Below are 26,248 nucleotides of genomic sequence, written 5' to 3'. Positions count from 1 at the left end.
TAGATGGCCTCTGGGACGGGGACTAGATGGCCTCTGGGACGGGGACTAGATGGCCTCTGGGACGGGGACTAAATGGCCTCTGGGACGGGGACTAAATGGCCTCTGGGACGGGGACTAGATGGCCCTGGAATGGGGACTAGATAGCCCTGAGACGTCTGAAAACATTTGACAAACTTTGGCATACCTTCTCTCTGGCTCTCATCAAAGCTTTTCCACTCACGATAGTGACAGGCCAACACACGTATTTCAGGCCAATAAAGCTTTATACTGAATGGAAGCATGACTGGTTGTTTCAGGCAGTCTTACCTCGCCAAATGCTCCCCTGCCGATCACCTTGAGCATCTCGAAGTCTTCCCTGTGGAGACGCATCTCCTTCACGGTGGTGGTGAACGGCTTCACTGCAAGAAACAAAAAGGGGAAAGATAAACTTTAGGCCTACACCTAGCTCACATTACACCATCGTATAATGTCCCTGTTGTATCATATGTTTGGTGAATCTGTTTTAGTATCGCAGTTCGGTCACATGAGCCATGCTAGCATCAGCATGAAGCATGAGCAGTCGGTCCGTGTACCTCAACGTTTCTCAACCATAGGACGAACCGGTGTGAATAACCAGACGTTGTTACACATACATTTCAGAAGACCATGATGTTTTACATTAGACCATTTGTCAACATTATCCAATGAATAGAAGGTGACAACGTATCTTTGTCTGTTATGCTGATGTGTCACATGCAAAATGGGATCAAAGAGGGATTGCGGCGACGTTAGCAACTGCATAGAAAATGTTACTTAGGCTTTCAATAGGGATGGGCATTTAAAATAATAGCACTATTTGAATAATCATGAAATGTTTTCGGATACCCAGAAAGTCAAAATACATGTTTAAAAGTTGGGAACTAGCTTGATGTGCAGCCTGCGTGACTTGGGAGCGGGGGATGGGCTGGGACCGGTCAGTTACACACAGGAGGGAGAGAGCCATACAGACTGGTGCTAGTGAAACAAACGTGTAGATCCCATATATTATCTATCATCCCATCTGGTAGTGCTTCTCTCGACTGCTTCAAAATTGAAGCTAACAAAGATACCCAGCCATATTATGCTGCGTTTCCCGTCCTTCATTTTCTTCATTCAACTTCATTCAAATTAAAAAACAACCTACCTGATGGTTACTTGTTGTAGCCTACTCCTTCTCATTTAGCCAATTGAATTCTGTCATTTTAATTCCATTTCGCATTGATTAGAGATCTCTGACATTGATAGCTACACATGGAGGCCCGACTGTAGCCTAGTGTCACTTTGAATGTCCGACAATAACAACAAACGCGTGAAACCTGTTTTTTTTTTACATTTCAAATGTCATAGTATATCCTTGTGTGTAGCAATTTCATGGAGATAATTATTTAATTTAGACAGTCTTTCCATTGTTAAAATAAGACTATTTTTTTCCCCCGTTCGGATATTCGATTAACCGTGCCCGTCCCTAGCTTCCAAGTGCTGACCCTTTATTCTGTTTAAATATGCCTTAACTCCATCATAAACTATTTGGGAAATGGCAGCCAAGTCTAATAGAGCACGCTTATTTGGAAAATAAACCTGTCTCCACAGTGAGCTGGTCAAGACAGACCAACCAGCAGACTAAGTCATGAGCCAGTATGGCCAACAGACCTCACAACACAGCCACAAACTGTGAGCACTTTACCCCATCTCTCCACCCTTCCTCCCCGGTTTACAAGGCTCTGTGGGAGGGCTGGCACGGACCCGAGCGGGGCCTGCGAGGTGCCAATCTGCAGCACTCCTCGCCATATGAGGACATGCAGACCGAGCCTGTGTACAGTGCGTTTATCACTCCCAAGCCTTTTTCTCTAAACAGAGGGAGCAAACCTGCCTCTTGGCTGTGTTCATTTAAACAGACGAGACATTCGTTCTCTCCTGTGGCAGATCCTTCAGAGCCTACACACAGAATGACGGGTTTACGGCTCGGCAATGGAGCTCACAAAAGGGTCACGATACACACATGAAGTGTGGAGTCATGGCTACCACAAAATGTAACAAACGTGCATGCTAAAAACTGTGGACCATTAGCACGGATGATTTTGACAACAACTTAAACTGAGCGCACCCTTTGCCTTCAGATCCCTGTTAGGTTTTTTAAAATCCCTGACGTGATTGGTCCCTACTGTTTAACTGAAGCCTCGCAGCATTCAAGACACATTGGGCGAGGTGGTGAGGGTTTACGTAACCAATAGAAATGTGGGTAGGCAGTGTCCCCTTGAGACAGAGCAGATAGCGGTGGGCCAAGTGACCACCCACCAATCACCCAAACCCAAACACTGGATTGCCTGAACGATTACGTAAACCAGCATTATGAAATGAGCTCTCAGATTATAATCTCGATTTGATGCTCTGCACGTGCATACCAAGTGAGCGACAGTGATAGGCCTACATATGGGCCTTGTCAGTAAAAGGAGAGTGACAACGAAAATGACTTACACACTAGTGTCTTCACACGACCATCAGGCGTCCTATGTCGATTGACGTGCCAACATTATTCCAGCAAAACCCTTTGAAGACAAAGACCGGCCTTTCATATTCTCCGCCTAAATGATGTGTTATTTCTGTAATTCACACAAGCCCCGTCTTGTCAATTACAATAAACTCCCATCACCGGCAATCAGAGTGATTACATGCGGAAAGTGAAACACCAGCTACAGAAGCTTTGTATTACTGTACTTTTTATAGGACCCCTGTCCCTCTGGAAATTTAGCAGCCCATCTCCGCAAACATCATGAAATGACTTGCACTTTTTTTGGGCAAACATCACAACAGCGTGAATGGAAATGTAGAGCGCAGTTGATTGCTTTTTTCCATTCATAGCTCAAACTCGAATTAGGTCTCTGCCTACACTGAGCTGCTTTGGATAAATGTATTCAGTACATAGAGTATTCAGTACATAGAGTACTTCGACAACTCTAGCAGCCAGTGTCTTTGAACCGTTTAGGTAGTTGGTAGTTCTTCACGCCACAGAATGTTCAGTATGCACGAGGGTGCCTGCAGCTTTGACAGCTGCTTTAGGCTCCCATACAGATCCAGAGGGTATACGCTTGGCACAGGACAGAGTGCCACTTGGAGAACGGGGCAGCACAGTGACAGAGGCATCAGCTGTTCACACTGATGGAAAGACGAACCATCGTCTTTTAATTAAATAGGATTACTGGCAGCCTTAAATGAATGCCATTCATGTCAACGCAATTACGATTTGTGGACGTGCACTGCAAGATGTTAAAGAGGAAGCTTTAAATATCATTTAAGCATGTTTACCTTAATTCCCCTCGCCTGAGATGTATTTTATCCATCCGTCTATATGAAACATTAGCCTAAAAGTCTGTATGTTATCTTAAACAGGACACCTAAACCGAACAGGGCTCAGAGAGGGCGGAGGTAATAAATCGCAGATGTAACAGGATGATATAGCCTAGAGGGATTGATGGCAAAAGTCAGTCAGTGCTTTCCAACACCGAAGCCATGACATAGGCTACCGGTGACGGAGCAGGAACGTGAAGACCGCTTCCAACCATCTTGGACTGGCAGCCCTACTCAGAATCTGACCCTGATGGATGTGCAGCACTACCCAAAGTCAACTCAGTAATCTACAGCAGTAAATATCTCCCCTGCTCCCTTCAGTATGGGCCAGACTGTACACCCCCATCCATCCTCGTTACCAAAGCATGGGTTCTCAGACGGAAATACGTTAACAAAATAAGCTAGGGTTGCACGGTGTCCAGTTTTCCATACTTTCAAACGTGCCTGTGCTATTCTGGGATCCATGGTACTACTGGCAGTTCACACAAGGGCCACCATCCTTTTTTCTTGAACATAAAAATGAACAAATAACGTCAGTTACCAGAATGCTAACAAAATCAACAACAACAAAAATGTCATGTTTAAACTGCAATTTAAAAAAAAAAATATTGTCCTGACTATGACCGCTGGGGGCAGCGCCGTTCAATCTACCGCAGTCCTGGCTACCAACCAGACGGTGCTCACCTTCAGGGCCTAAAATGAACGCCTGCCAAAAGCTGGTAGATTGAACGGCACAAACAATCTAACGGAACAGGTGAGCATCACTTATGTTTATAAAACAAGAAATGTATTACCAGTATTACCAATAATGTAATACACTTCTAAATACAATTTCGTCACCCGAGTCTATTCACACCCTTTGAATTGTTCCACATTGTGTTGTGTTACAGTCAATTTAAAGTGGATTCAATTTAGATTTTATGTCACTGGCCAACACACACACTATCCCTGAATGTCAAAGTGGAATTATGTGTTTAGAAATGTACACAAATGAATAAAGAATGAAAAGCTGAAATGTCTTGAGTCAATACAAATTCAACCCCTTTGTTATGGCAAGCCTAAATAAGGTCAGGAGTAAAAAATAAGTTGCCTGAACTCACTGTGTGCATTAAGTGTTTATTAACATGAATTTTTGAATGACTCCTCTGTACCCCGCATATACAATAATTTGTAAGGTACCCTCAGTCGAACATTGAATTGCAAACACAGATTCAACCACAAAGAACCAGAGAGGCTTTACAATGCCTCACAAAGAAGGAACCTATTGGCACCTAAAAAAAGAATATCCCGTTGAGCATGGTGAAGCATTTTCCCACTTAATTATAATCACTTTTCAGTTATCACAAAACATATTATTTTCCATGTTATAGCCAACAGGCTATAAAGGTCTGGGGATGTTGAGTAATTCAAATAAAACCAGAGAGGAAGAGGCAAACTTTAGGCTACTTGGTGAATTTGCAAGTCATGCAAGACAAGACATTGTGAGATGCAGATTACCAAAACATTCAGTGCATTCGGAAAGTACTCAGCACCATGGACTTTTTCCACATTGTTACGTTACAGCCTTATTCTAAAATAAAATAAAAATCAACAAACTACACACAATGTCAAAGGGAAAATTTTAGGTTTAGACATTTTAACAAATGTATTAAATACGAAACAGAAATACCTATTTACATAAGTATTCAGACCATTTGCTTTGAGCCTCGAAATTGGGCTCAGGTGCATCCTGTTTCCATTGATCATCCTTGAGAGGTTTCTACAACTTGGAAAGTCACACAATTGTCTTTATAAGGTCTCATAGTTAACAGTGCATGTAAGAGCAAAAACTAAGCCATGAGGTCGAATGAATTGTCCGTAGAGCACCGACACAGGATTGTGTTGAGGCAAAGATCTGGGAAGGGTTAAAAACGCAGTGGGCTCCATCACTGTTAAATGGAAGAAGTTTGGAACCACCAAGACTCTTCCTAGAGCTGGCTGCCAAACTGACCAATCGGGGGAGAAGGGCCTTGGTCAGGGAGGTGACCAAGAACCCTGTGGTCACTCTGACAGAGCTCCAGAGTTCCTCTGTGGAGATGGGAGAACCTTCCAGAAGGACAACCATCTCTGCAGCACACCACCAAATCAGGCCTATATGGTTGAGTGGCCAGACAAAAGCCACTCCTCAATAAAAGGCAGATGACAGCCCGCTTGGAGTTTGCCAAAAGGCACCTAAAGGACTCTCAGAACATGAGAAACAAGATTCTCTGGTCTGATGAAACCAAGATTAAACTCTTAGCCTGAATGCCAAGTGTCACGTCTGGAGGAATACTGGCACCATCCCTACGGTGAAGCATGGTGGTGGCAGAATCATGCTGTGGGGATGTTTTTCCAGTGGCAGGGACTGGGAAACTAGTCAGGATTGAGGGAAAGATGAACAGAGCAAAGTACAGAGAGATCCTTGATGAAGTCCTGAGCGCTCTAGAGCAGGTTCAGACTGGGGCGAAGGTTCACCTTCTAACAGAACAATGACTCTAAGCACACAGCCAAGACAACACAGGAGTGGCTATGGCACAAGTCTCTGAATGTCCTTGAGTGGCCCAGCCAGACTACGGACATGAACCAGATCGAACATCTCTGGAGAGTAGGGATGCAAGATATATCCGTGAACATAACGGAATCAGCCGATATTAACTAAAAATGCCAACATCGTATCGGCCGATGTCTAGTTTAACGCCCCGATGTGCAAAACCGATGTCAAAGCTGACGTGCACACCTATATAAATGTAGGTACATGACTTAATGACGCCACGTAAAATGTTGCGCTATACGTGCAACACAGCATTCCTAAACTAGCCCACCATGTCTGCTGTGTGGATCAAGCAATCATTTGAAAGAGTAACAACATTTCAGCGAGACAACTCAGAAGCGAAATCCATTACAGCCAAGATAATGGAATTCAACGCCCTTGACAATCAACCGTTCTCTGTCGTGGGTGATGTTGGCTTTCGCCGACTGGTCAAGCACCGGTACACACTACCAAGTGCGCTATTTTTCAAATGTTGCCCTACCGGAGTTACACAGTAATGGTGTCACTGTTATTAGCTTCACGACATACATACTATGGAACGCCGTTTGGGTCTTTGCGTGTCAAAAAAGATACAGTAGCACTGTCAAAGCTGTACAAAAAAGTCTGCAAACAAGCAAACACCGGCCACGAAGGATGTCTTTACAATACCGCGTTAGAAATTATGCTTTATTACTTCGACAGCAACTTCTGGGGTAGCTAGCTTTAGCTTGGTACCTAGCTAGCACCAATATAACCAGTCTGAAAACAATGACCAGTAGAAACTGCAGTCATTTTCATTATTCTTAGCAATGATTTAGGAATCCTTGTGAGTAAGTATTAGCTAGGTAGCCACTTGTTGTTCGCCGATTGAAATTGAACTTCAGTTCATGAAAATAAATAGCTAGCTAGCTACTTAACCCTGTTGCCCAAAGCAACATTATCATCAGTCAGCTAGCTTCATCTGGCTAGAGAGGCTCAAACGCACTGGGTTGTGTTGTGAAGCTAGCCACAATAGTGGAATTTGAGGTTTGCCTTTAAAATAAAAGTACATCATTGACAGAAATGCAAATGAATACAAATAGCAGAATTATGCCAGACTTTTATTTTGAAGGCTAACCGCAAAGTCCACTATTTTAGCTAATAGTTATTGTCACTAGCTACACATAGATGGGTCCGACCACCATTAATCAAATAAGAACTGCCTTATGAATTAGGGTTATTTTAAATAACACTTGCTATATAGTTAGCTGCTAACTATAGCTACTGAAACAGATGTAGTGTTATTTGACATGTATTTTTTAAGACACTTTAAGACCCAAACAGCATTTCATAGAAATCCTGGTTTAGAATGAAACAACTGAACAAATGAACAACGAAACAGCACAGCAAGTAAGTGAAAGAAAAAGGTTTTGCTTATGTTTTAATGGTAATGGGGACATACATAAATGCCAACAAAATAACTTTTTGGTCAGTGTTTGTGTGTGTGTAACCTTTATTTAACTAGGCAAGCCAGTTAAGGACAAATTCTTATTTACAATTACGCCCCGGACCATGCTGGGCCAATTGTGGTCCACACTATGGGACTCCCAATCACATCCGGATGTGATACAGACCAGATTCGAAACAGGGACTGTAGGGACGCATCTTGCACTGAGATGCAGTGCCTTAGACCGCTGCGTCCATGTGTGTGTGTTACCTATTTAACTGTACTAGAATGCTTAAAAGCGCAGCTAAAATTGTAAATATCGGTTATCGGTATCGGGTTTTTTTTTTGGCAAAGAAAATATTGGATATCGGCCAAATGTCATACCGGTATTTCACTACTGGAGAGACCTGTAAATAGCTGTGCAGCGACATTCTCAACCTGACAGAGCTTGAGAGAATCTGCAGAGAAGAATGGGAAAAACTCCCCTAATACAGGTGTGCAAAGCTTGTAGCGTCATACCCAAGAAGACTCGAGGCTGTAATCGCTGCGCAAGGTGCTTCAGAGTACTAAGGGTCTGAATAATTACGTAAATGTGATCAGTTTTACATTTTTTATACATTTACAAAAATGTCTAATAACCTGCTTTGCTTTGTCATCATGGGATATTGTGTTGTGTGTAGATTGATGAGGGGAAAACATTTAATACATTTTAGAATAAGGCTGTAAAGTAACGACATTTTGAAAAACTCAAGGGGTCTGAATACTTCCCGAATGCACTGTATGAGCAGGCTTCTGCCTCTCTCCCTTGAGCTGGCCTGCCTACTCTGCCAACCTGGTCTCATAGACGTTACATAGTAAACGTAAATCCAGGACACTCAAATTAGTATGTTATGTTACGTTTGGCACGGTTCCATAAGACATGGTTACTTAACGCAAAAACTAAAGTGGGGTGGTTGGTCTGCGTGGATGGGTGGGCGTATAACCGAATCTCCTCACGGACAACTTTAGCCTTTTAGCTAATTAGCCACTTCAAATACTTACAACTCTTGAGCTACTTTGCATGTTAGCTAACCATTCCCGCTAACCATCACCTTAACCATTTTAACTAACCCTAACCTTAGCCATTTAACCTAGCTCCTAAATGTAACCCTAACTTTAACCCTAACCACTAGCCTAGCCTAAAGTTAGGCACCTACAGTTGAAATCGGAAGTTCACATACACTTAGGTTGGAGTCATTAAAACTTGTTTTTCAACCACTCCACAAATTTATTTTGAACTATAGTTTTGGTAAGTCGGTTAGGACATCTTTGTGCATGACACAAGTCATTTGTACAACAATTGTTTACAGATTATTTCACTGTATAACAATTCCAGTGGGACAGAAGTTTACATACACTAAGTTGACTGTGCCTTTAACTTCTTTGGGACGGGGGGGACAGTATTGGGTAGCTTGGATAAAAAGGTGCCCAGAGTAAACTGCCTGCTACTCAGTCCTAAAAGCTAGCATATGCATATAATTAGTAGATTTGGATAGAAAACACTCTGAAGTTTCTAAAAATGTTTGAATGATGTCTGTGAGTATAACAGAACTCATATGGCAGGCAAAAACCTGAAAAAAAATCCAACCAGGAAGTGGGAAATCTGAGGTTTGTAGTTTTAAGTCATTGCCTATCGAATATACAGTGTCTATGGGGTCATGTTGCACTAAGGCTTCCACTAGATGTCAACAGTCTTTAGAACCTTGTTTGATGCTTCTACTGTGAAGGAGGGGGAATGAGAGCTGATTTGAGTCAGGTGTCTGGCATGAGCTGATCATGCGCGCTCATGTGAGAGTTAGCTGCGTTCCATCGCATTTCTACAGACAAAGGAATTCTCCGGTTGAAACATTAATGAAGATTTATGTTAAAAACACTGTAAAGATCGATTCTATACTTCGTTTGACATATTTCTACAAAGTGTAATGACTTTTCGTCTGAACTTTCGCCTGGACTTGCCCGCGCCTTGGATTGTGTACTAAACGCTCGAACAAAAAAGAGGTATTTGGACATAAATTATGGACTTTATCGAACAAATCAAACATTTATTGTGGAACTGGGATTCCTGGGAGTGCATTCTCATGAAGATCAAAGGTAAGTGAATATTTATAATGCTATTTCTGACTTCTGTTGACTCCACAACATGGCGGATATCTGTATGGCTTATTTTGTCTGAGCGCTGTACTCAGATTATTGCATGGTGTGCTTTTTCGGTAAAGCTTTTTTGAAATCTGACACAGCGGTTGCATTAAGGAGAAGTGGATCTAAAATTCCATGCATAACACTTGTATCTTTTAGCAATATTTATTATGAGTATTTCTGTAAATTGATGTGGCTCTCTGCAAAATCACTGGATGTTTTGGAAGCAAAACATTACTGAACGTAACGCGCCAATGTAAACAGATTTTTGGATATAAATATGAACTTTATCGAACAAAACATATATGTATTGTGTAACATTAAGTCCTATGAGTGTCATCTGAAGATCCTCAAAGGTTAGTGATTAATTTTCTCTATTTCTGCTTTTTGAGATTCCTCTCTTTGGCTGGAAAAATGGCTGTGTTTTTCTGTGAAGTTTTTCTTTAAAATGGTGTAAAATACTTGTATGTTTGAGGAATATTAATTATGACATTTCTGTTGTTTGAATTTGGCGCCCTGCACTTTCACTGGCTGTTGTTGAGGTGGGAAGCTAGTGTCCCGAATATCCCAGAGAGGTTAAACAGCTTGGAAAATTACAGAAAATTATGTCATGGCTTTAGAAGCTTCTGATAAGCTAATTGACATAATTTGTGTCAATTTGAGGTCTACCTGTGGATGTATTTCAAGGCCTATCTTCAAACTCAGTGCCTCCTTGCTTGACATCATGGGAAAATCAAAATAAACCAACCAAAACCTCAGAAAACAAAATTGTAGACCTCCACAAGTCTGGTTCATCCTTCGGAGCAATTTCCAAACGCCTGAAGGTACCACATTCATCTGTACAAACAATAGTACGCAAGTATAAACACCATGGGACCATGCAGCCGTCATACCGCTCAGGAAAAGAGAGAGACGCATTCTGTCTCCAGAAGATGAACGTACTTTGGTGCGAAAAAAGCAAATCAGCAAAGGACCTTGTGAAGATGCTGGAGGAAACAGGTAAAAAAGTATCTATAGCCACAGTAAAACAAGTCCTATATCGACATAACCTGAAAGGCCGCAGAGCAAGGAAGAAGCCACTGCTCCAAAACCGCCATAAAAAAGCCAGACTATGGTTTGCAACTGCACAAGGGAACAAAGACCGTACTTTTTGGAGAAATGTCCTCTGGTCTGAAGAAACAAAAATAGAACAGTTTGACCATAATGACCATCGTTATGTTTGGAGGAAAAAGGGGGATGCAGGCCGAAGAATACCATCCCAACCGTGAAGCACGGGGGTGGCAGCATCATGTTGTGGGGGTGATTTGCTGCAGGAGGGACTGGTGCACTTCAGAAAATAGATGGCATCATGAGGGAGGAAAATTATGTGGATATATTGATGCAACATCTCAAGACATCAGTCAGGAAGTTAAAGCTTGGTCGTAAATGGATCTTCCAAATGTACAATGATTCCAAGCATTCTCCAAAGTTGTAGCAAAATGGCTTAAGGACAACAAAGTCAAGGTACTGGAGTGGCCGTCACAAATCCCTAACCTCAATCCCATAGAACATTTGTGGGCAGAACTGAAAAAGTGTGTACGAGCAAGGAGGCCTACAAATCTGACTCAGTTACACAAGCTCTGTCAGGAGGAATGGGCAAAATTCACCCAACTTATTGTGGGAAGCTTGTGGATGGCTACCCGAAATGTTTGACCCAAGTTAAACAATTTAAAGGCAATGCTACCAAATACTAATTGAGTGTATGTACACCTCTGACCCACTGGGAATGTGATAAAATAAATAAAAGCTGAAATAATTCCCTCTACTATTATTCTGACATTTCACATTCTTAAAATAAAGTGGTGATCCTAACTGACATAAAACAAGGGAATTTTTACTAGGATTAAATGTCACGAATTGTGAAAAACTGAGTTTAAATGTATTTGGCTAAGGTGAATGTAAACTTCTGACTTCCAACTGTACACACACACACACACCTGTAAATGAATGCTTTCATATTTGTTTTCTTTGGCAACTGTGGTATAAGCGTGATAAACACCTCAGTTCTGTACATTACCTTGGAAAAGGTACAGCCTCGTCCAGCTGCGTCCATTATTTCCAAGGTAATGTACAGAACGTAGGCGTTTATCCCTTAATTCAGGCTGTAACACAACAAAATAAGGAAAAAGGGGTGTGAATACCCTCTGAATGCACTGTATATTGGCCAATGGCTAAGTTCTAATGTGTATGGGTGTTCTACATGCTTTAAGTTAAACATCACCTTAGAAAGCATGGTACATTCCGTTGTTTGGCTTTTGAAAACGAGATCCACAACCACCATGTTTTCCACTCAGTTTCAACCCGTTGAAATGATTTCTTCGAATTGATTGATCACAGTGACGTCAACGGTTACTTTTAAAAGCATGATACTGTTTTCATGTGTTTGATGTGATTTTCCAGAGTGATTAGAGGGACAATAGAGCGCTGAGTACCAGGCCATTAGCGACCTGATGGTCTTTAGCGCGTTGGTTACTGTGGAGGAGATTACTGTGACTCACGATGTGAGTGTGGCGGTAATACAGTCAGCAGTGAGGAAATGATCTCAAATGAGATTATCTTTTGGTTGAAGTTTGATTAAAAAGTATTAAACAATCAGAACAGAGAAACCCCTATTGAAGTCACGTGTTGCCACCCTCGGGTCATGCACAACTCCTGAAGCAAATTTTGAATTTGTATTATAAAACACCATCATACGGTCCCCAAAAAATACATAAAAATGGTGTCATATGCCATTTTGGCCATATCACCCAGCCCTACACAGCTGCAGTGATTGCACTATGCAATCCTGCCAAAAAAAACACGGACAGTGAGACTCCACTGCGCTGCTGGGCAGACTGTTTACACAAGACAACCAGTCATGCATTTTTTCATTTGAGAAATACTGCACGAAACACCGTAGCTAGATGTCAAATTGCACAAATAAAACCTCTGCAAAAATGTAAAAAAATACAGATTTTTCTAGTTAGACCTTCTTCAAAATAGTCAGAATGAATCTAAGAAGTGATACTGGCTTTGTGCATATGGCGTCTCATTGAGGACAAACATCAGTAACTGCCACATCGAACCACACCCCAAGATTGAAATCTTGTTTTTCTTAATGTGCAACAGAGAAACATGCGGTATTGGTGCATTCAGTCGCTCTTTAAGGCTTTTACAAGTTCCAAAAATATATCGCTTTCGACGTTTTGGTACACCTACTGGAGAGCTCCTCTTTGTCTACACCCAGTCAACATTGTTAAGCCAGCCCACCCATCTCTTTAAGGATTCACATGTGAGGTGATGTGCTAAACAGTGAGTAGTGTAGTAAAGATGAAGACTAAAAGTGGTAGTAGTAGATGACAATAAGGAAACATTCCAGGGAAACAAAGTATCCAGATACAAATCTTTTATAATTAGATGACAGTATCAATATCAAAAATAGTGTCAATATAAAAAAGTTTTAAAAAACAAGTATCAATGTGGAAAAAGGGGCATACCTAGTCAGTTGTACAACAATGCCTTCAACTGAAATGTGTCTTCCGTATTTAACCCAACCCCTCTGAATCAGGAATTTAACCCAACCCCTCTGAATCAGGAATTTAACCCAACCCCTCTGAATCAGGAATTTAACCCAACCCCTCTGAATCAGGAATTTAACCCAACCCCTCTGAATCAGAGAGGGGGCTGCCATAATCGACATCCACGTCTTCAGCGCCCAGGGAACAGTGAGTCAACTGCCTTCCTCAGGTGTCAGAACTACAGTAGCGAAATAATTACATAATATACAGTATGTACAAGAACAATATCAATAACCATATCAGTGTTACTAGTGATAGATGAGGTAGTTATATGCATACAATCGGGGATAAAGTGGCTGAAAAACAGGATAAAAAAAAAAATAGTAGCAGCAACGTATGGCGTGTGTGTTTAGAGAGTCATGTGAATAGAGGCACTGCAGAAAGTGCTGATGACTGGTCTGTCCAAACCACACATGAACAAGGGAATCTATATATTCGGACAGCCTGTTTCAGTCCTTCCCTTGACTTTGGTGGAGGGCATGTGATGTCCATAGCCTCTTCGTCAGAAAACGCCCTGATCTTCTCAAAAAGATAAGTTTGTCTAGCTGTGTCCAGTCCAGGTGGTGCTTGTACAGGCAGACGATCTATGGGAGGAGGGATGTCAGCGTTACGCAGCAGCTGAAACCTGGTCCCGACTGAGTCCGAAAGCTCCTTGGAAACAACACCAGGCTCCAGAGCATCGAAGCTGTAAAACAGGGAATAACAAACACAATGTACAAGACATTACAACCTTGCATAACATCAATTAATCTCCCATGTTAAGATAAGAAGAATATCGTCATACAATGAAAATGATATTCACCTGAAGTGCTGTCACTGCTTGATCTGTGACAGCGGCCTGAAGTACAGAGTCAGGTGTTGTTGCCAGCCATAGCTTTCCACCAGCACCGTACCATCCTCCAGTCCATCCAGCTGTGGGATGTTGACCCCTGTCACAGTGCTGTCCTTCACAACACCAGCTATCTCAGACAAAGTGTTCACTCTGGTCTTTCTGAAGCGCTGGTTGATGAGGCCGAAGCACCATTCAGGGACAAACTTGATGTGGCCTGTGATCAGGAAGTGAATGAAGGTCCAGACTGTGGAGGAGCTTGTGCATGGTCCGCCAGGCACAATCTTGTTCTTGTTTTGGCCACTGCAGTTATCACAATTCAGGTCCACACGTGTTTTCCCAACTCCGTAGTTGGTGAAGAAATGGTGCATGTAGTTGATGACTGCGCTGCTGTCTTTGCTGGATGACTTGTTGCGGTATTCCTTCACAGCAGACACCAAACAAGCCACACTTGCGAGGAGATTTTATTTTACCTTTATTTAACCAGGTAGGCCAGTTGAGAGTAATTTATCAGTTACAACTGCGATCTGGCCAAGACAAAGCGACAAAAAACAACAGTTAAACACAAACAAACGTACAGTCAATAGCACAATAGAAAAATCTATATACAGTGTGCACAAATGGAGTAAGGAGGTAAGGCAATAAATAGGCCAATAGTAGCGAAGTAATTACAATTTAGCAGATTAACACTGGAGTGATAGATGTGCAAGTAGAAGTACTGGTGTGCAAAAGAGCAAAAAAGTCAATGAAAACAATATGGGGATGAGGTAGGAAGTTGGATGGGCTATTTACAGATGGGCTGTGTACAGCTGCAGCGATCGGTAAGCTGCTCAGATAGCTAATGCTTAAAGTTAGTGAGGGAGATAAGTCTCCAGCTTCAGTGATTTTTACAATTCGTTCCAGTCATTGGCAGCAGAGAACTGGAAGGAAAGGCAGCCAAAGTAGGTGTTGGCTTTGGGGATGACCAGTGAGATATACCTGCTGGAGCGCGTACTACGGGTGGGTGTTGTTATGGTGACCAGTGAGCTGAGATAAGGCGGGGCTTTACCTAGCAAAGACTTATAGATGACCTGGAGCCAGTGGGCCTGGCGACAAATATGTAGCGAGGGCCAGCCGACTAGAGCATACAGGTCGCATTGGTGTGTGGTATATGTGGCTTTGGTGACAAAACGTCACAGGAGATAAAAAGTAGATGGGACCTGGCTGCGTAGGGTCAAAAGGATAGTGCACCTGCAAACAACAACAACAAAATAACATTAAGATTGTTTATTTATTTATTGTCTCACCCGTCTTTACAAAGCTCATTGAAAGGCATTTGCCTGCTTCCCATAATCCTGTGTGTCTGTTTGCCCCGCTGTCTGTCCGTCTGTCTGTCATCAGTATAAAGGAGGAAATGTTGCTTACTTGTTGAGCAAAATTAAAGCTGTAAGGCATCCTATTGTCTTTGCTTGCTGGTTCAGTAGGGCCCCTTAGAGACAACTTCAGGTTGACATGTGGTCTTGCAGTCAGCAAACATCTTCTGGTAGACAGACCGCTCACTCTGAACAAGCAGGAGACGCTGCTCTTGCTTCTTCAGCTTGGCTGACGTAACAGCTTCTGGAAAATACAGAAACAACGTGAGATCAAAAAAAAGTAGTGCCAGTCATGTCAATTAAATAATCAAAATGTGTTTACGCTTTACATACCAAGTGTTGTCATCGATTCCTTGTCGAGATGCCACAACGCTGCTTTTGTCACATGGGATGGCAGCAGCTTTCCACCAAAGTGTTTGTGTCCTGGGTGGCGTCCTGGTAATACTATTGCATTATCCTCTGTGTAGTTATTGATGAAGTTCACCACTCACTGCAAGTCCTCATGCTTCAGGTGTAACCTGTTCTTGCTTGGGCCAGCTCTCTTTTTGATGGGAGGCATTAGACCATTCTCCTTGTATGACTGGTGGAGGAGAGTCAGGCGTGTTCTACTGATGTTGAAGGACCAATTCCAGATATGAATATTTTAGCATTATTATACAATAGATACCGTAATCACAATCAGACACCTGGCTAACTTGATGGGTCATGTAACCCTCTGGCGAAGTGGAGTCTTTTGTTGATTCTTAGGGCTGCAATCCCGTTAACGGGATCGATATGACAACAGCCAGTGAAAGTGCAGGGCGCCAAATTCAAAACAGAAATCTCATAATTAAAATTCCTCAAGCACACAAGTATTTCAGAAGATACACTTCTTGTTAATCCCACCATAGTGTCCGATTTTAAAAAGGCTTTACGGCAAAAGCACAATATTTAATAATCTGAGAACAGAGTTCAGCCACAAAAGGAAGCCATACAGTTACCCGCCAAATTGTGGAGTCAGCAAAAGTCATAAATAGCATTATAAATCTTCACTTACGCTGATCTTCGTCGGAATGCACTCCCAGGACTCCCACAATAATTGTTTGTTTTGTTCGGTAATGTCCATCATTTATGTCCAAGTAGCTACTATTGTTAGCGTTTGGTAAATAAATCCAAAGTCACGAAGCGCTTTCACTAAAAGCAGATGAAATGTCAAAAAGTTCCGTAACAGTCAGTAGAAACATGTCAAACGATGTATTGAATCAATCTTTAGGATGTTAACATAAATCTTCAATAAGGGTCCAACCGGAGAATTCCATTGTCTTCAGAAGTGCGATGGAACAGAGCTCCCTCTCACGTGAACGCGCATGGTCAGAGCATGGTCAGCTCATGGCAGACCTTACTCATTCCCCTCTCCTTCGGCCCCACTTCACAGTAGAAGCACCAGACAAGGTTCTAAAGACTGTTGACATCTAGTGGAAGCCATAGGAAGTGCTAACTGACCCAAATCCCACTGTATCTTCGATAGGCGATGAGTTGAAAACCTACAAACCTCAGATTTCCCACTTCCTGGTTGGATTTTTTTCTCAGGTGTTTGCCTGCCATATGAGTTCTGTTATACTCACAGACATCATTCAAATAGTTTTAGAAACTTCAGAGTGTTTCTATCCAATACTAATAATAATATGCATATATTAGCAACTGGGACTGAGGAGCAGGCAGTTTACTCTGGGCACCTTTCATCCAAGCTACTCAATACTGCCCCTGCAGCCATAAGTTAAGACATGTAGCTACAGTTGAAATCGGAAGTTTACTTGCACCTGAGCCAAATACATTTTCAGTTTTTCACAATTCCTGACATTTGATCCTAGTAAAAATTCCCTGTCTTAGGTCAGTTAGGATCACCACTTTATTTTAAGAATGTGAAATGTCAGAATAAGAGAGAGAATGATTTCAGCTTTTATTTCTTTCACATTCCCAGCGGGTCATAAGTATACTGTACATACTCAATTATTATTTGGAAGCATTGCCTTTAAAATTGTTTAACTTGGTCAAACGTTTCGGGTAGCCATCCACAAGCTTCTCACAATAAGTTGGGTGAATTTTGGACCATTCCTTCTGACAGAGCTGGTGTAACTGAGTCAGGTTTGTAGGCCTCCTTGTTCACAAATTCTTTTTCAGTTCTGCCCACAAATTTTCTATAGAATTGAGGTCAGGGCTTTGTGATGGGCACTCCAATACCTTGACTTTGTTGTCCTTAAGCCATTTTACCACAACTTTGGAAATATGCTTGGGGTCATTGTTCATTTGGAAGACCCATTTGCGACCAAGCTTTAACTTCCTGACTGATGTCTTGAGATGTTGCTTCAATATATCCACATAATATTCCATCCTCATGAAGCCATCTATTTTATGAAGTGCACCAGTCCTCCTGCAGCAAAGCACCACCACAACATGATGCTGCAACCCCCATGCTTCACGGTTGGGATGGTGTTCTTCGGCTTGCAAGCTTCCCCCTTTTTCCGCCAAACATAACGATGGTCATTATGGCCAAACAGTTCTATTTTTGTTTCATCAGACCAGAGGACATTTCTCCAAAAGTACCATCTTTGTCGATGTGCAGTTGCAAACCGTATTCTGGCTTTTTTATGGCGGTTTTGGAGCAGTGGCTTCTTCCTTGCTTAGCAGCCTTTCAGGTTATGTTGATATAGGACTTGTTTTACTGTGGATATAGATAATTTTGTACCTGTTTCCTCCAGCACCTTCACAAGGTCCTTTGCTGTTGTTCTGGGATTGATTTCCACGTTTCACACCAAAGTATGTTCGTCTCTAGGAGACAGAACGCGTCTCCTTCCTGAGCGGTATGATGGTCCCATGTGTGGTCCCATGGTGTTTATACTAGCGTACTATTGTTTGTACAAATGAACGTGGTACCTTCAGGCGTTTGGAAATTGTTCCCAAGGATGAACCAGACTTGTGGAGGTCTACAATATTTTTTATGAGGTCTTGGCTGATTTCTTTTGAATTTCCCACATTGTCAAGCAAAGAGGCACCGAGTTTGAATGTAGGCCTTGAAATAGACCCACAGGTACACCTCCAATTGACTCCGATTGTGTCAACTGGTCTATCAGAAGCTTCTAAAGCCATGACATCATTTTCTGGAATTTTCCAAGCTGTTTAAAGGCACAGTCAACTTAGTGCATGTAAACTTCTGACCCACTGGAGTTGTGATACAGTGAATTAGAAGTGAAATGTAAACAATTTTTGGGAAAATTACTTGTGTACTTGCCAAAACTATAGTTTGTTAATAAGACATTTGTGGAGTGGTTGAAAAACGAGTTTTAATGACTCCAACCTAAGTGTATGTAAACTTCGACTTCAACTGTACCCTGACTCTGCTTACACTGAACGCAAGAGAAGTGACAATTTCACTACTTAATATTGCCTGATAACATGAATTTCTTAACTTCTTGAGAATACAGGGGGTGCTGTTTCGCATTAGCATAATTGCCTCTACAGATTAAACTGCCTCTTATTCAATTATTGCTGTTACTATATGCATATAACCATATACCAGTGGATAGAAAACAAGCTATGGTTTCTAAATCCGTTTAAATTTCGTCTCTGAGTGAAACACAGGTCATTTCACAGCACTTTCCCTGAGCCAGAAGAAGATTGCAAGATGTGTATGCTCGCTTCAACGCTCTGCCTATATATGGTCATGCCACCTATGACCCGAAACAGACTTCGTTCTTCTTCCTCTAGGTGTCAGGAAGTTGTCAGAGGAGAAATTTTTTGTTTATCTTGTACTGACGTGAAATAAGACCTATTTCTTTAGCGTGACCGACAACTTCCGGTTTTCTCAGAAACGCGTCTTAGAGCTGCCATTGTCTTTTGTTATGCTGACGTTACGGATGAAAACTATCTCTGTCTCGAAGTTTGTTTGATACATGTGACCATATCACCGTAATGTATGTTTTTTCAATATAGTTTAATCAGATTATTAGAATTTTTTCGGGAGTTTTGCCGTGTTCCGTTCTTTGAGTTTTTTAACTTTGGACAGGGACCGTGCCAGTCGACCAGTACCCAGGCTAAATGAAGAGGGGAAGTTGCCATTGTGAATGGATTGAACGACTCATCAGGACTAAGGACACCTTGATCAACATTCTGATGAAAGATCAGCAATAGTAAGAACCAATTTACGATGTTATTTCATATATCTGTCGTGCATGTGAACTGGTCGGGCGCGTCCAGCTGGTTCTGGCTGGCCTGGTTATGCTAATTTAGCGCTACATTTTGTTTTTGCTATAAAACATTTAAAAAATCTGAAATATTGTTTGGATTCACCAGATGTTGGGCTTTCAATGTCTGTACGCTGTGTATTTTTTCTGAAATGTTTTAAGACAAGTAATTAGTTATATAACGTTGGTCTCTGTAATTGTTCTAGCTGCATCAGCACTATATCAGATTGCAGCTGCAATGTAGAACTGTGATTTATACCTGAAAAATGCACATTTAAAAAAAAAAAACTATGCTATACCATAAATATGTTATCAGACTGTCATCTTATGAATTTGTTTGTTGGTTTGTGGCTATCAATATCTTAGTTTAGCCGAATTGGTGATAGCACCTGATGGAGTAAGAAACTGTTGGAGTAAGAAAATGGTGTCTTTTGCTAACGTGTTTAGCTAATAGATTTACATATTTTGTCTTCCCTGTAAAACATTTAAAAAATCTGAAATGGTGGTTTTATTCACAAGATCTGTGTCTTTCATTGGGTGTCTTGGACTTGTGATTTAATGATATTTAGATGCTACTATTTAATTGTGACGCTATGCTAGCGATGCTAATCAGTGTGGGGGAGGTGGGGGGTGCTCCCGGATCCGGGTTAGGTACTCTGTAGAGGTTTCTTAACTGCAACGCTAGGCATTCAGACCAAAGATTTCAATCTTGGTTTGATCAGACCAGAGAATCTTGTTTCTCATGGTCTGAGAGTCTTTAGATGCCTTTTGGCAAACTCCAAGCGAGCTGTCATGTGCCTTTTACTGAGGAGTGGCTTCCGTCAGGCCACCATAAAGGCCTGATTGGTGGCGTGCTGCAGAGATAGTTGTCCTTCTGTAAGGTTCTCCCATCTCCACAGAGGAACTCTGGAGCTCTGTCAAAGTGAGCATCGGGTTCTTGGTCACCTCCCTGATCAAGGCCCTTGTCCCCCGATTGCTCAGTTTGGCCAGGCGGCTAGCTCTAGTGAAGAGTCTTGGTGGTTCCAAACTTCTACCATTTAAGAATGATGGAGTCCACAGTGTTCTTTAATGCTGCAAAAATGTTTTGGTACCCTTTCCCAGATCTGTGCCGACACAATCCTGTCTCGGAGCTCTATGGACAATTCCTTCGACCTCATGGCTTGGTTTTTGCTCCTACATGCACTGTCCGACCTTCTATAGACAGGTGTGTGCATTTCCAAATCATGTCCAATCAATAGAATTTACCACAGGTGGCCTTCAAACAAATTGTAGGAACATCCCAACGATGATCAAATGGGTCTGTAAATAAGGTATTGATGACGTGGCAGGTACAGTTTGTCCCATGAATTAATCATAAAAATTGAGGATTAGCTGATAACTGCGAAACAAACATTCTGGATAATAGAGAACCTTGAACTATTTATTGATCAGCATTTTGATATGCTTGAAAAAGAATCAGATACATCAAAGTGAACAAGAGAAGACCTTTCCTCGAGCTCTGCGAGTGAAACTGAAGGGAAGCGAGCATCAAATTCCAAATGTAACATTTGAGGGGGATGTTTTTATAACTATGTCTCTATTGTCTGGGCTACTGGGAGAGGTTGAGGCCTTAAAAACAGGAATGGATTACAGTAATAAAATTATGGAAGAAACACAAGCGGCGAATATGATATTGAAAACTACCGTGGACTCCCTAAAAGACTCTACAGAGGTGCTACGGGGTGATAAAACAATGAAAGCCAAATTACTTGATTTAAAGGGCAGAAGAATAATATTGTTCTAATGGCAATAAAGGAGGAAGAATACAAAAACTATCAGTCAACGGAGAATACTAATTGAGTTTGTGAACTTCTGACCCACTGGGAATGTGATGCTAGAAATAAAAGCCGAAATATATCATTCTCTCTACTATTATTCTGACATTTCACATTCTTAAAATAAAGTGGTGACCCTAACTGAACTAAGACAGGGAACTTTAACTTGGATTAAATTGTGAAAAACAGGTGTCTTTTATACTGATAACAAGTTCAAACAGGTGCCATTAATACAGGTAACGAGTGAAGGACAGAGAAGCCTCTTAAAGAAGGTCTGTGAGAGCCAGAAATCTTGCTTGTTTGTAGGTGACCAAATACTTATTTTCCACCATAATTTGCAAATAAATTCATTAAAAATCCTACAATGTGATTCTCTGGATTTTTTTTCTCGTTTTGTCTGTTATAGTTGAAGTGTACCTATGATGAAAATTACAGGCCTCATCTTTTTAAGTGGGAGAACTTGCACAATTGGTGGCTGACTAAATACTTTTTTTGCCCCACTGTATATCACACACAACAATCTCAGCTCTGTAGATTTTGCTGGGAAGAGACAGAATCAATAGATAATTTATTCTGGTATTGCCCCTATGTAGCTTGTTTCTGGTCACAGGTTCAGGAAAGGTTAAAAACAAATTTACATTACAGCAATTGAAAAATATATGGCACGTGGAAACCAAACGAGGGTGGTCTAGGGTGATAGGTGGGGTAAGATTAAAGAGCTTATGTTGTTTGGTAATATATTATTGTTATGTGATTGCTTTATATAAAAGTACCTTCTATGTAAAATGTATATGCAAAATGTACACTACCGGTCAAAAGTTTTAGAACACCTACTCATTCAAGGGTTTTTCTTTATTTTTACTATTTTCTACTTTGCACAATAATAGTGAAGACATCAAAACTAGGAAATAACACATGGAATCAAGCAGTAACCATAAGTGTTAAAAAAGGTTTTATTTGAGATTCTTCAAATTGCCAATTGTGCAAAGCTGTTGGTGGCTTTCTCTCAACCAGCTTCACCTGAAATGCTTTTCCAACAGTCTTGAAGGAGTTCCCACATATGCTGAGCACTTGTTGGCTGCTTTTCCATTACTCCGCGGCCCGACTCATCCCAAAACATCTCAATTTGGTTGAGGTCGGGTGATTGTGGAGGCCAGGTCATCTGATACAGCACTCCATCACTCTTCTTCTTGGTCAAATAGGCCTTACACAGCCTGAAGGTGTGTTGGGTCATTGTCCTGTTGAAAAACAAATGATCGTCTCACTAAGCCCAAACCAGATGGCGTATCACTTCAGAATGCTGTTTGTTAAGTGTGCCTTGAATTCCAGACCAAAGGACAAATTTCCACTGGTCTAAATGTTCGTGTTTCTTGGCCCAAGCAAGTCTCTTCTTCTTATTGGTGCCCTTTAGTAGTAGTTATTTGCAGCAATTTGACCATGAAGGCCTGTCACAATCTCCCCTGAACAGTTGACGTTGAGATGTGTCTGTTACTTGAACTCTGAAGCATTTATTTGGGCTACAATTTGAGGCTGGTAGCTCTAATGAACTTTTCCTCTGCAGCAGAGGTAACTATGGGTCTTCCTGTGGTAGTCCTTATAAGAGCCAGTTTCCCCATAGCGCTTGTTTTGTGACTGCACTTTAATTAACTTTCAAAGTTCCTAAATTTCCACATTGACTGACCATGTCTTAAAGTAATGATGGACTGTCATTTCTCTTTGCTCTGTTCTTGCCATAATATGGATTTGGTATTTTACCAAATAGGGCTATCTTCTGTATACTCCCCTACCTTGTCACAAAACAACTGATTGGCTCAAACGCATTGAGGAAAGAAATTCCACAAATTAACTTAAGGCACACCTGTTATTTGAAATGCAAATCCAGGTGAATACCTCAGGAAGCTGGTTGAGAGAATTCCAAGAGTGTGCTAATCTGTCATCAAGGCAAAGGGTGGCTATTTGAAGCATCTCAAACATATTTTGATGTTTCAACTTTTTTGGTTCACCATGATTCCATGTGTTATTTCATAGTTTTGATGTCTTCACTAGTATTCTACAATGTAGAAAATAGTAAAAAAAAAAAATAAGAAAAACCCTTGAATGAGTAGGTGTTCTAAAACTTTTGCCCGGTAGTGTATATCACTCTACCTTTCACCCATTTTGTGGTGACTGAACACAACCCTGAGGTGTTCGATGTGACCAAGACCACAGCGATAAACTTGACTCTTGCACATGCCGGTCTCTAATCATGTGTAGGGTTTTGGGACTGGTTCATTACGCTACAACAGGGCTGCCCAACCCTCTTCCTGGAGATTTACTGTCCTGTAGGTTTTCAGTCCAACCCTAATTTAGCATATCTGATTCAGCCAGTTAAGTTCTTGTTGAGCAGCTAATTGGTAGAATCAGGTGTGTTAAATTAGGGTTGGACTGAAACCCCACAGGACAGTAGATCTCCAGGAAGAGGGTTGGGGAGCCCTTCGCTACAGTATAATTTAGCTGCCCTGGTTGAATTCCAAAAGGACCATTCACAAACGGGCCTAGGCTAAACCAAATGAGCCCATGTTATGAATCCAGTGGTAGGGCAGGAAACAGTGCAGCCATACTCCCCCCCCCCCTTTTCAGACGCTGACTTAAGATAGCTCCAGGACCAAAGGAGGAGTGGTGCACTGGACTCTCTTGGACAGTGAAAACAGTTCTGGCACCTTCTGATGACAGCGACCGTATTTTCAGGAGTAGACACACTGGGGTGTAATCTCATTAATGACGTCAATGAAAAGCCCAAGTTAGAGAATCCTCTCATTGTATCGAATGACTGCAGCCCAAAGGCCAGGGTGGACTACAGTTTGTGTGTCTGGACTGGAGCAGATTGAGTAAGGAATGAGAGGGAGGGGAGGGGAGGGGAGGGAGGGGAGGGAGGGAGGGGAGGGAGGGAGGGGAGGGACCTGACATAAAACATGAGGAATTCTGTCACAAAGAATAGTTTGCTTCTTATTCATTATGAATAATAACAATTAGCCTATTTGGCTAAATGAATGACTTTTAGATGTAGTAACATTCCTCAATTTCCCTCAACCTGGAAACTAGAAACCAAGAGGTTATGAGCCTCGCCCTCACCTGATTCTGAACACCATTCCTTGGGTATGAGGTTCAAATTGGAGATGTGGTCACATTTGTAGAACAGCTCTGACAAGTAAAATGTAAACAGTGCCTGATAGGACAGGCTGAAGGAAGGTCAAAAATCAGCAACTGGTTTCCCTGACAAAACACAATCCTTGAGAGTGCAATCTGTTTGTATTTTGATTCCACACACACACCGAGTCCCAATAGATAAGCAATCCAATAAAAACAGAACATTCACCTCTGTAAGAGAACACTAACCCGGTTCACATTTCAGAAACAACTGTTTAGTGTTTAGAGTTTTCGACAAAAGACTGATCATGAAGGTATTGGTTATTTCACAAACTATATGCACAATGTACCATGACTTTAAATATAAGTCGCCTAATTAAGCTAATTGGTTTTAAGTGCGAGTATGTTAGAGCTTTATGTAATTATTCCAAATGACCGACTCTTAGCTAGGCCAGAATTGCAGTTAGCTTGTCAGCTACAGAGTTAGCATAGATGGGTTACAAGTAACGGAGAATGTATAATTGCACATAAAGAACACAAGCCCTGTCACAGACCGTGAAATCATAACAGGTTATCAAAAGTAAAAACTTACCCCACTCCAGAAAGTCTGTCACGTGCTTCTCTCGTTTCAAATGAGAGTTGCTGCATTCGTTGTACAAACATATCAGTATATCCAGAAGGGTCTCGACGCTCAGTGAATTTGCGTTCTTAAGGGTTCCGTCCACGAGCAATTGCTCCAACTTCTTCAGGCGTACCTTCGCTGACATGTTTCTATCAATGAGCGAAGTTAGTTAGTTACCACTCTCTTAGTCTAAAAATCACTCCCCGAGTTGGTATGGAAGAAGAAATCTAACCCTACCCTCTTCACGCGCAACCGAAAAAGTAAAGATTTATTTTGCCAAGGTGGAGCATTTGGGTGTATTCATTATGCCGAGTATGTTGCAAAACGTTTTGAAACAAAAACCGCTTACTCCAAACGGAAACGTTTTGAAAAGAAAACGAGTTTATTGGACAAATTCAGGTGCGTCCCTCCCCGTTTCGTTTGCACTGTTTGCTTCGGTTTAGTGCTTAAACAATAAATAGTTAACGTTAGAGTTAATGAATACACCCCTGAAATCCTTAACTTCAATTTAGCTAGCTAGAAAAAAAAAAGACCGACATTTTGATAAACAATGTTTATCCATAGATTTGCCTTGTTCTAAGCGTCGCCACCGTGTTCCTTCACTCAGACTCGAGGCCCAGTGGGTCCAATTTGCTTTAATCCCGACATGTAATGCCGGGCTTTCCTCCCATCGAATCTCAGGTTGACCGGTCGGATTATCTACTCATTCGCATGCCCAATAAATCATCTTCAAAGAAGAGCGGTATGACCACAAAATTGGGGAGTGTCTGTCTTTTCGTTGATTAAACCTTTTTTTCTTAATAGCTTCCAATGGTAGCCGGTGTGGCTCACAACGGAGCTGAAATCGTGTCTAGCCTTGTCTCTCCCTAGTTTGCAGAAGAGTCGAGACCAGGGAATATGGAGCCCCCGCCTACCCACACTGGAAACGCTATGGATAGATGACGTCATTCTATGATTGACGGACACTGGGCGCAATGGTGCTTTCATATGGAACGCTTTTGGGGTCTTTGCGTGTCAAAAAATATACACATCAAATAATGCCCTCTACACATCGTGACGTTTTTCATTACGCCATACGTCATCTTCACTGAGTCTTGTGCCCGTTTACATCTTCACGTATGTCATTACATTTTAGGTCATCTTCATGGAGTCTTGCCCCACTGCTGAACCTGAACGG

General features: G+C 41.7%; 1 protein-coding gene across 1 annotated transcript in view; it reads right to left on the bottom strand.

Annotated features, from left to right (window-relative positions):
- The window catches only part of LOC129824894 (serine/threonine-protein kinase MRCK beta-like), a 130,455-nt gene extending 104,479 nt beyond the window's left edge, over positions 1–25,976 (bottom strand). Inside the window, 2 exon segments of the mRNA XM_055884444.1 lie at positions 307–398; positions 25,042–25,976. Of these exon segments, the coding sequence (XP_055740419.1) occupies positions 307–398; positions 25,042–25,216 (267 nt within the window). The 5' untranslated portion in view covers positions 25,217–25,976.
- Between the last annotated feature and the right edge of the window lie 272 nt (positions 25,977–26,248).

This window comes from Salvelinus fontinalis, chromosome 27, assembly GCF_029448725.1.
Source record: "Salvelinus fontinalis isolate EN_2023a chromosome 27, ASM2944872v1, whole genome shotgun sequence".
Taxonomy (NCBI): domain Eukaryota; kingdom Metazoa; phylum Chordata; class Actinopteri; order Salmoniformes; family Salmonidae; genus Salvelinus; species Salvelinus fontinalis.
Note: the sequence above shows the minus strand (reverse complement) of the source record. Positions and strands in the feature narration are given on the sequence as shown.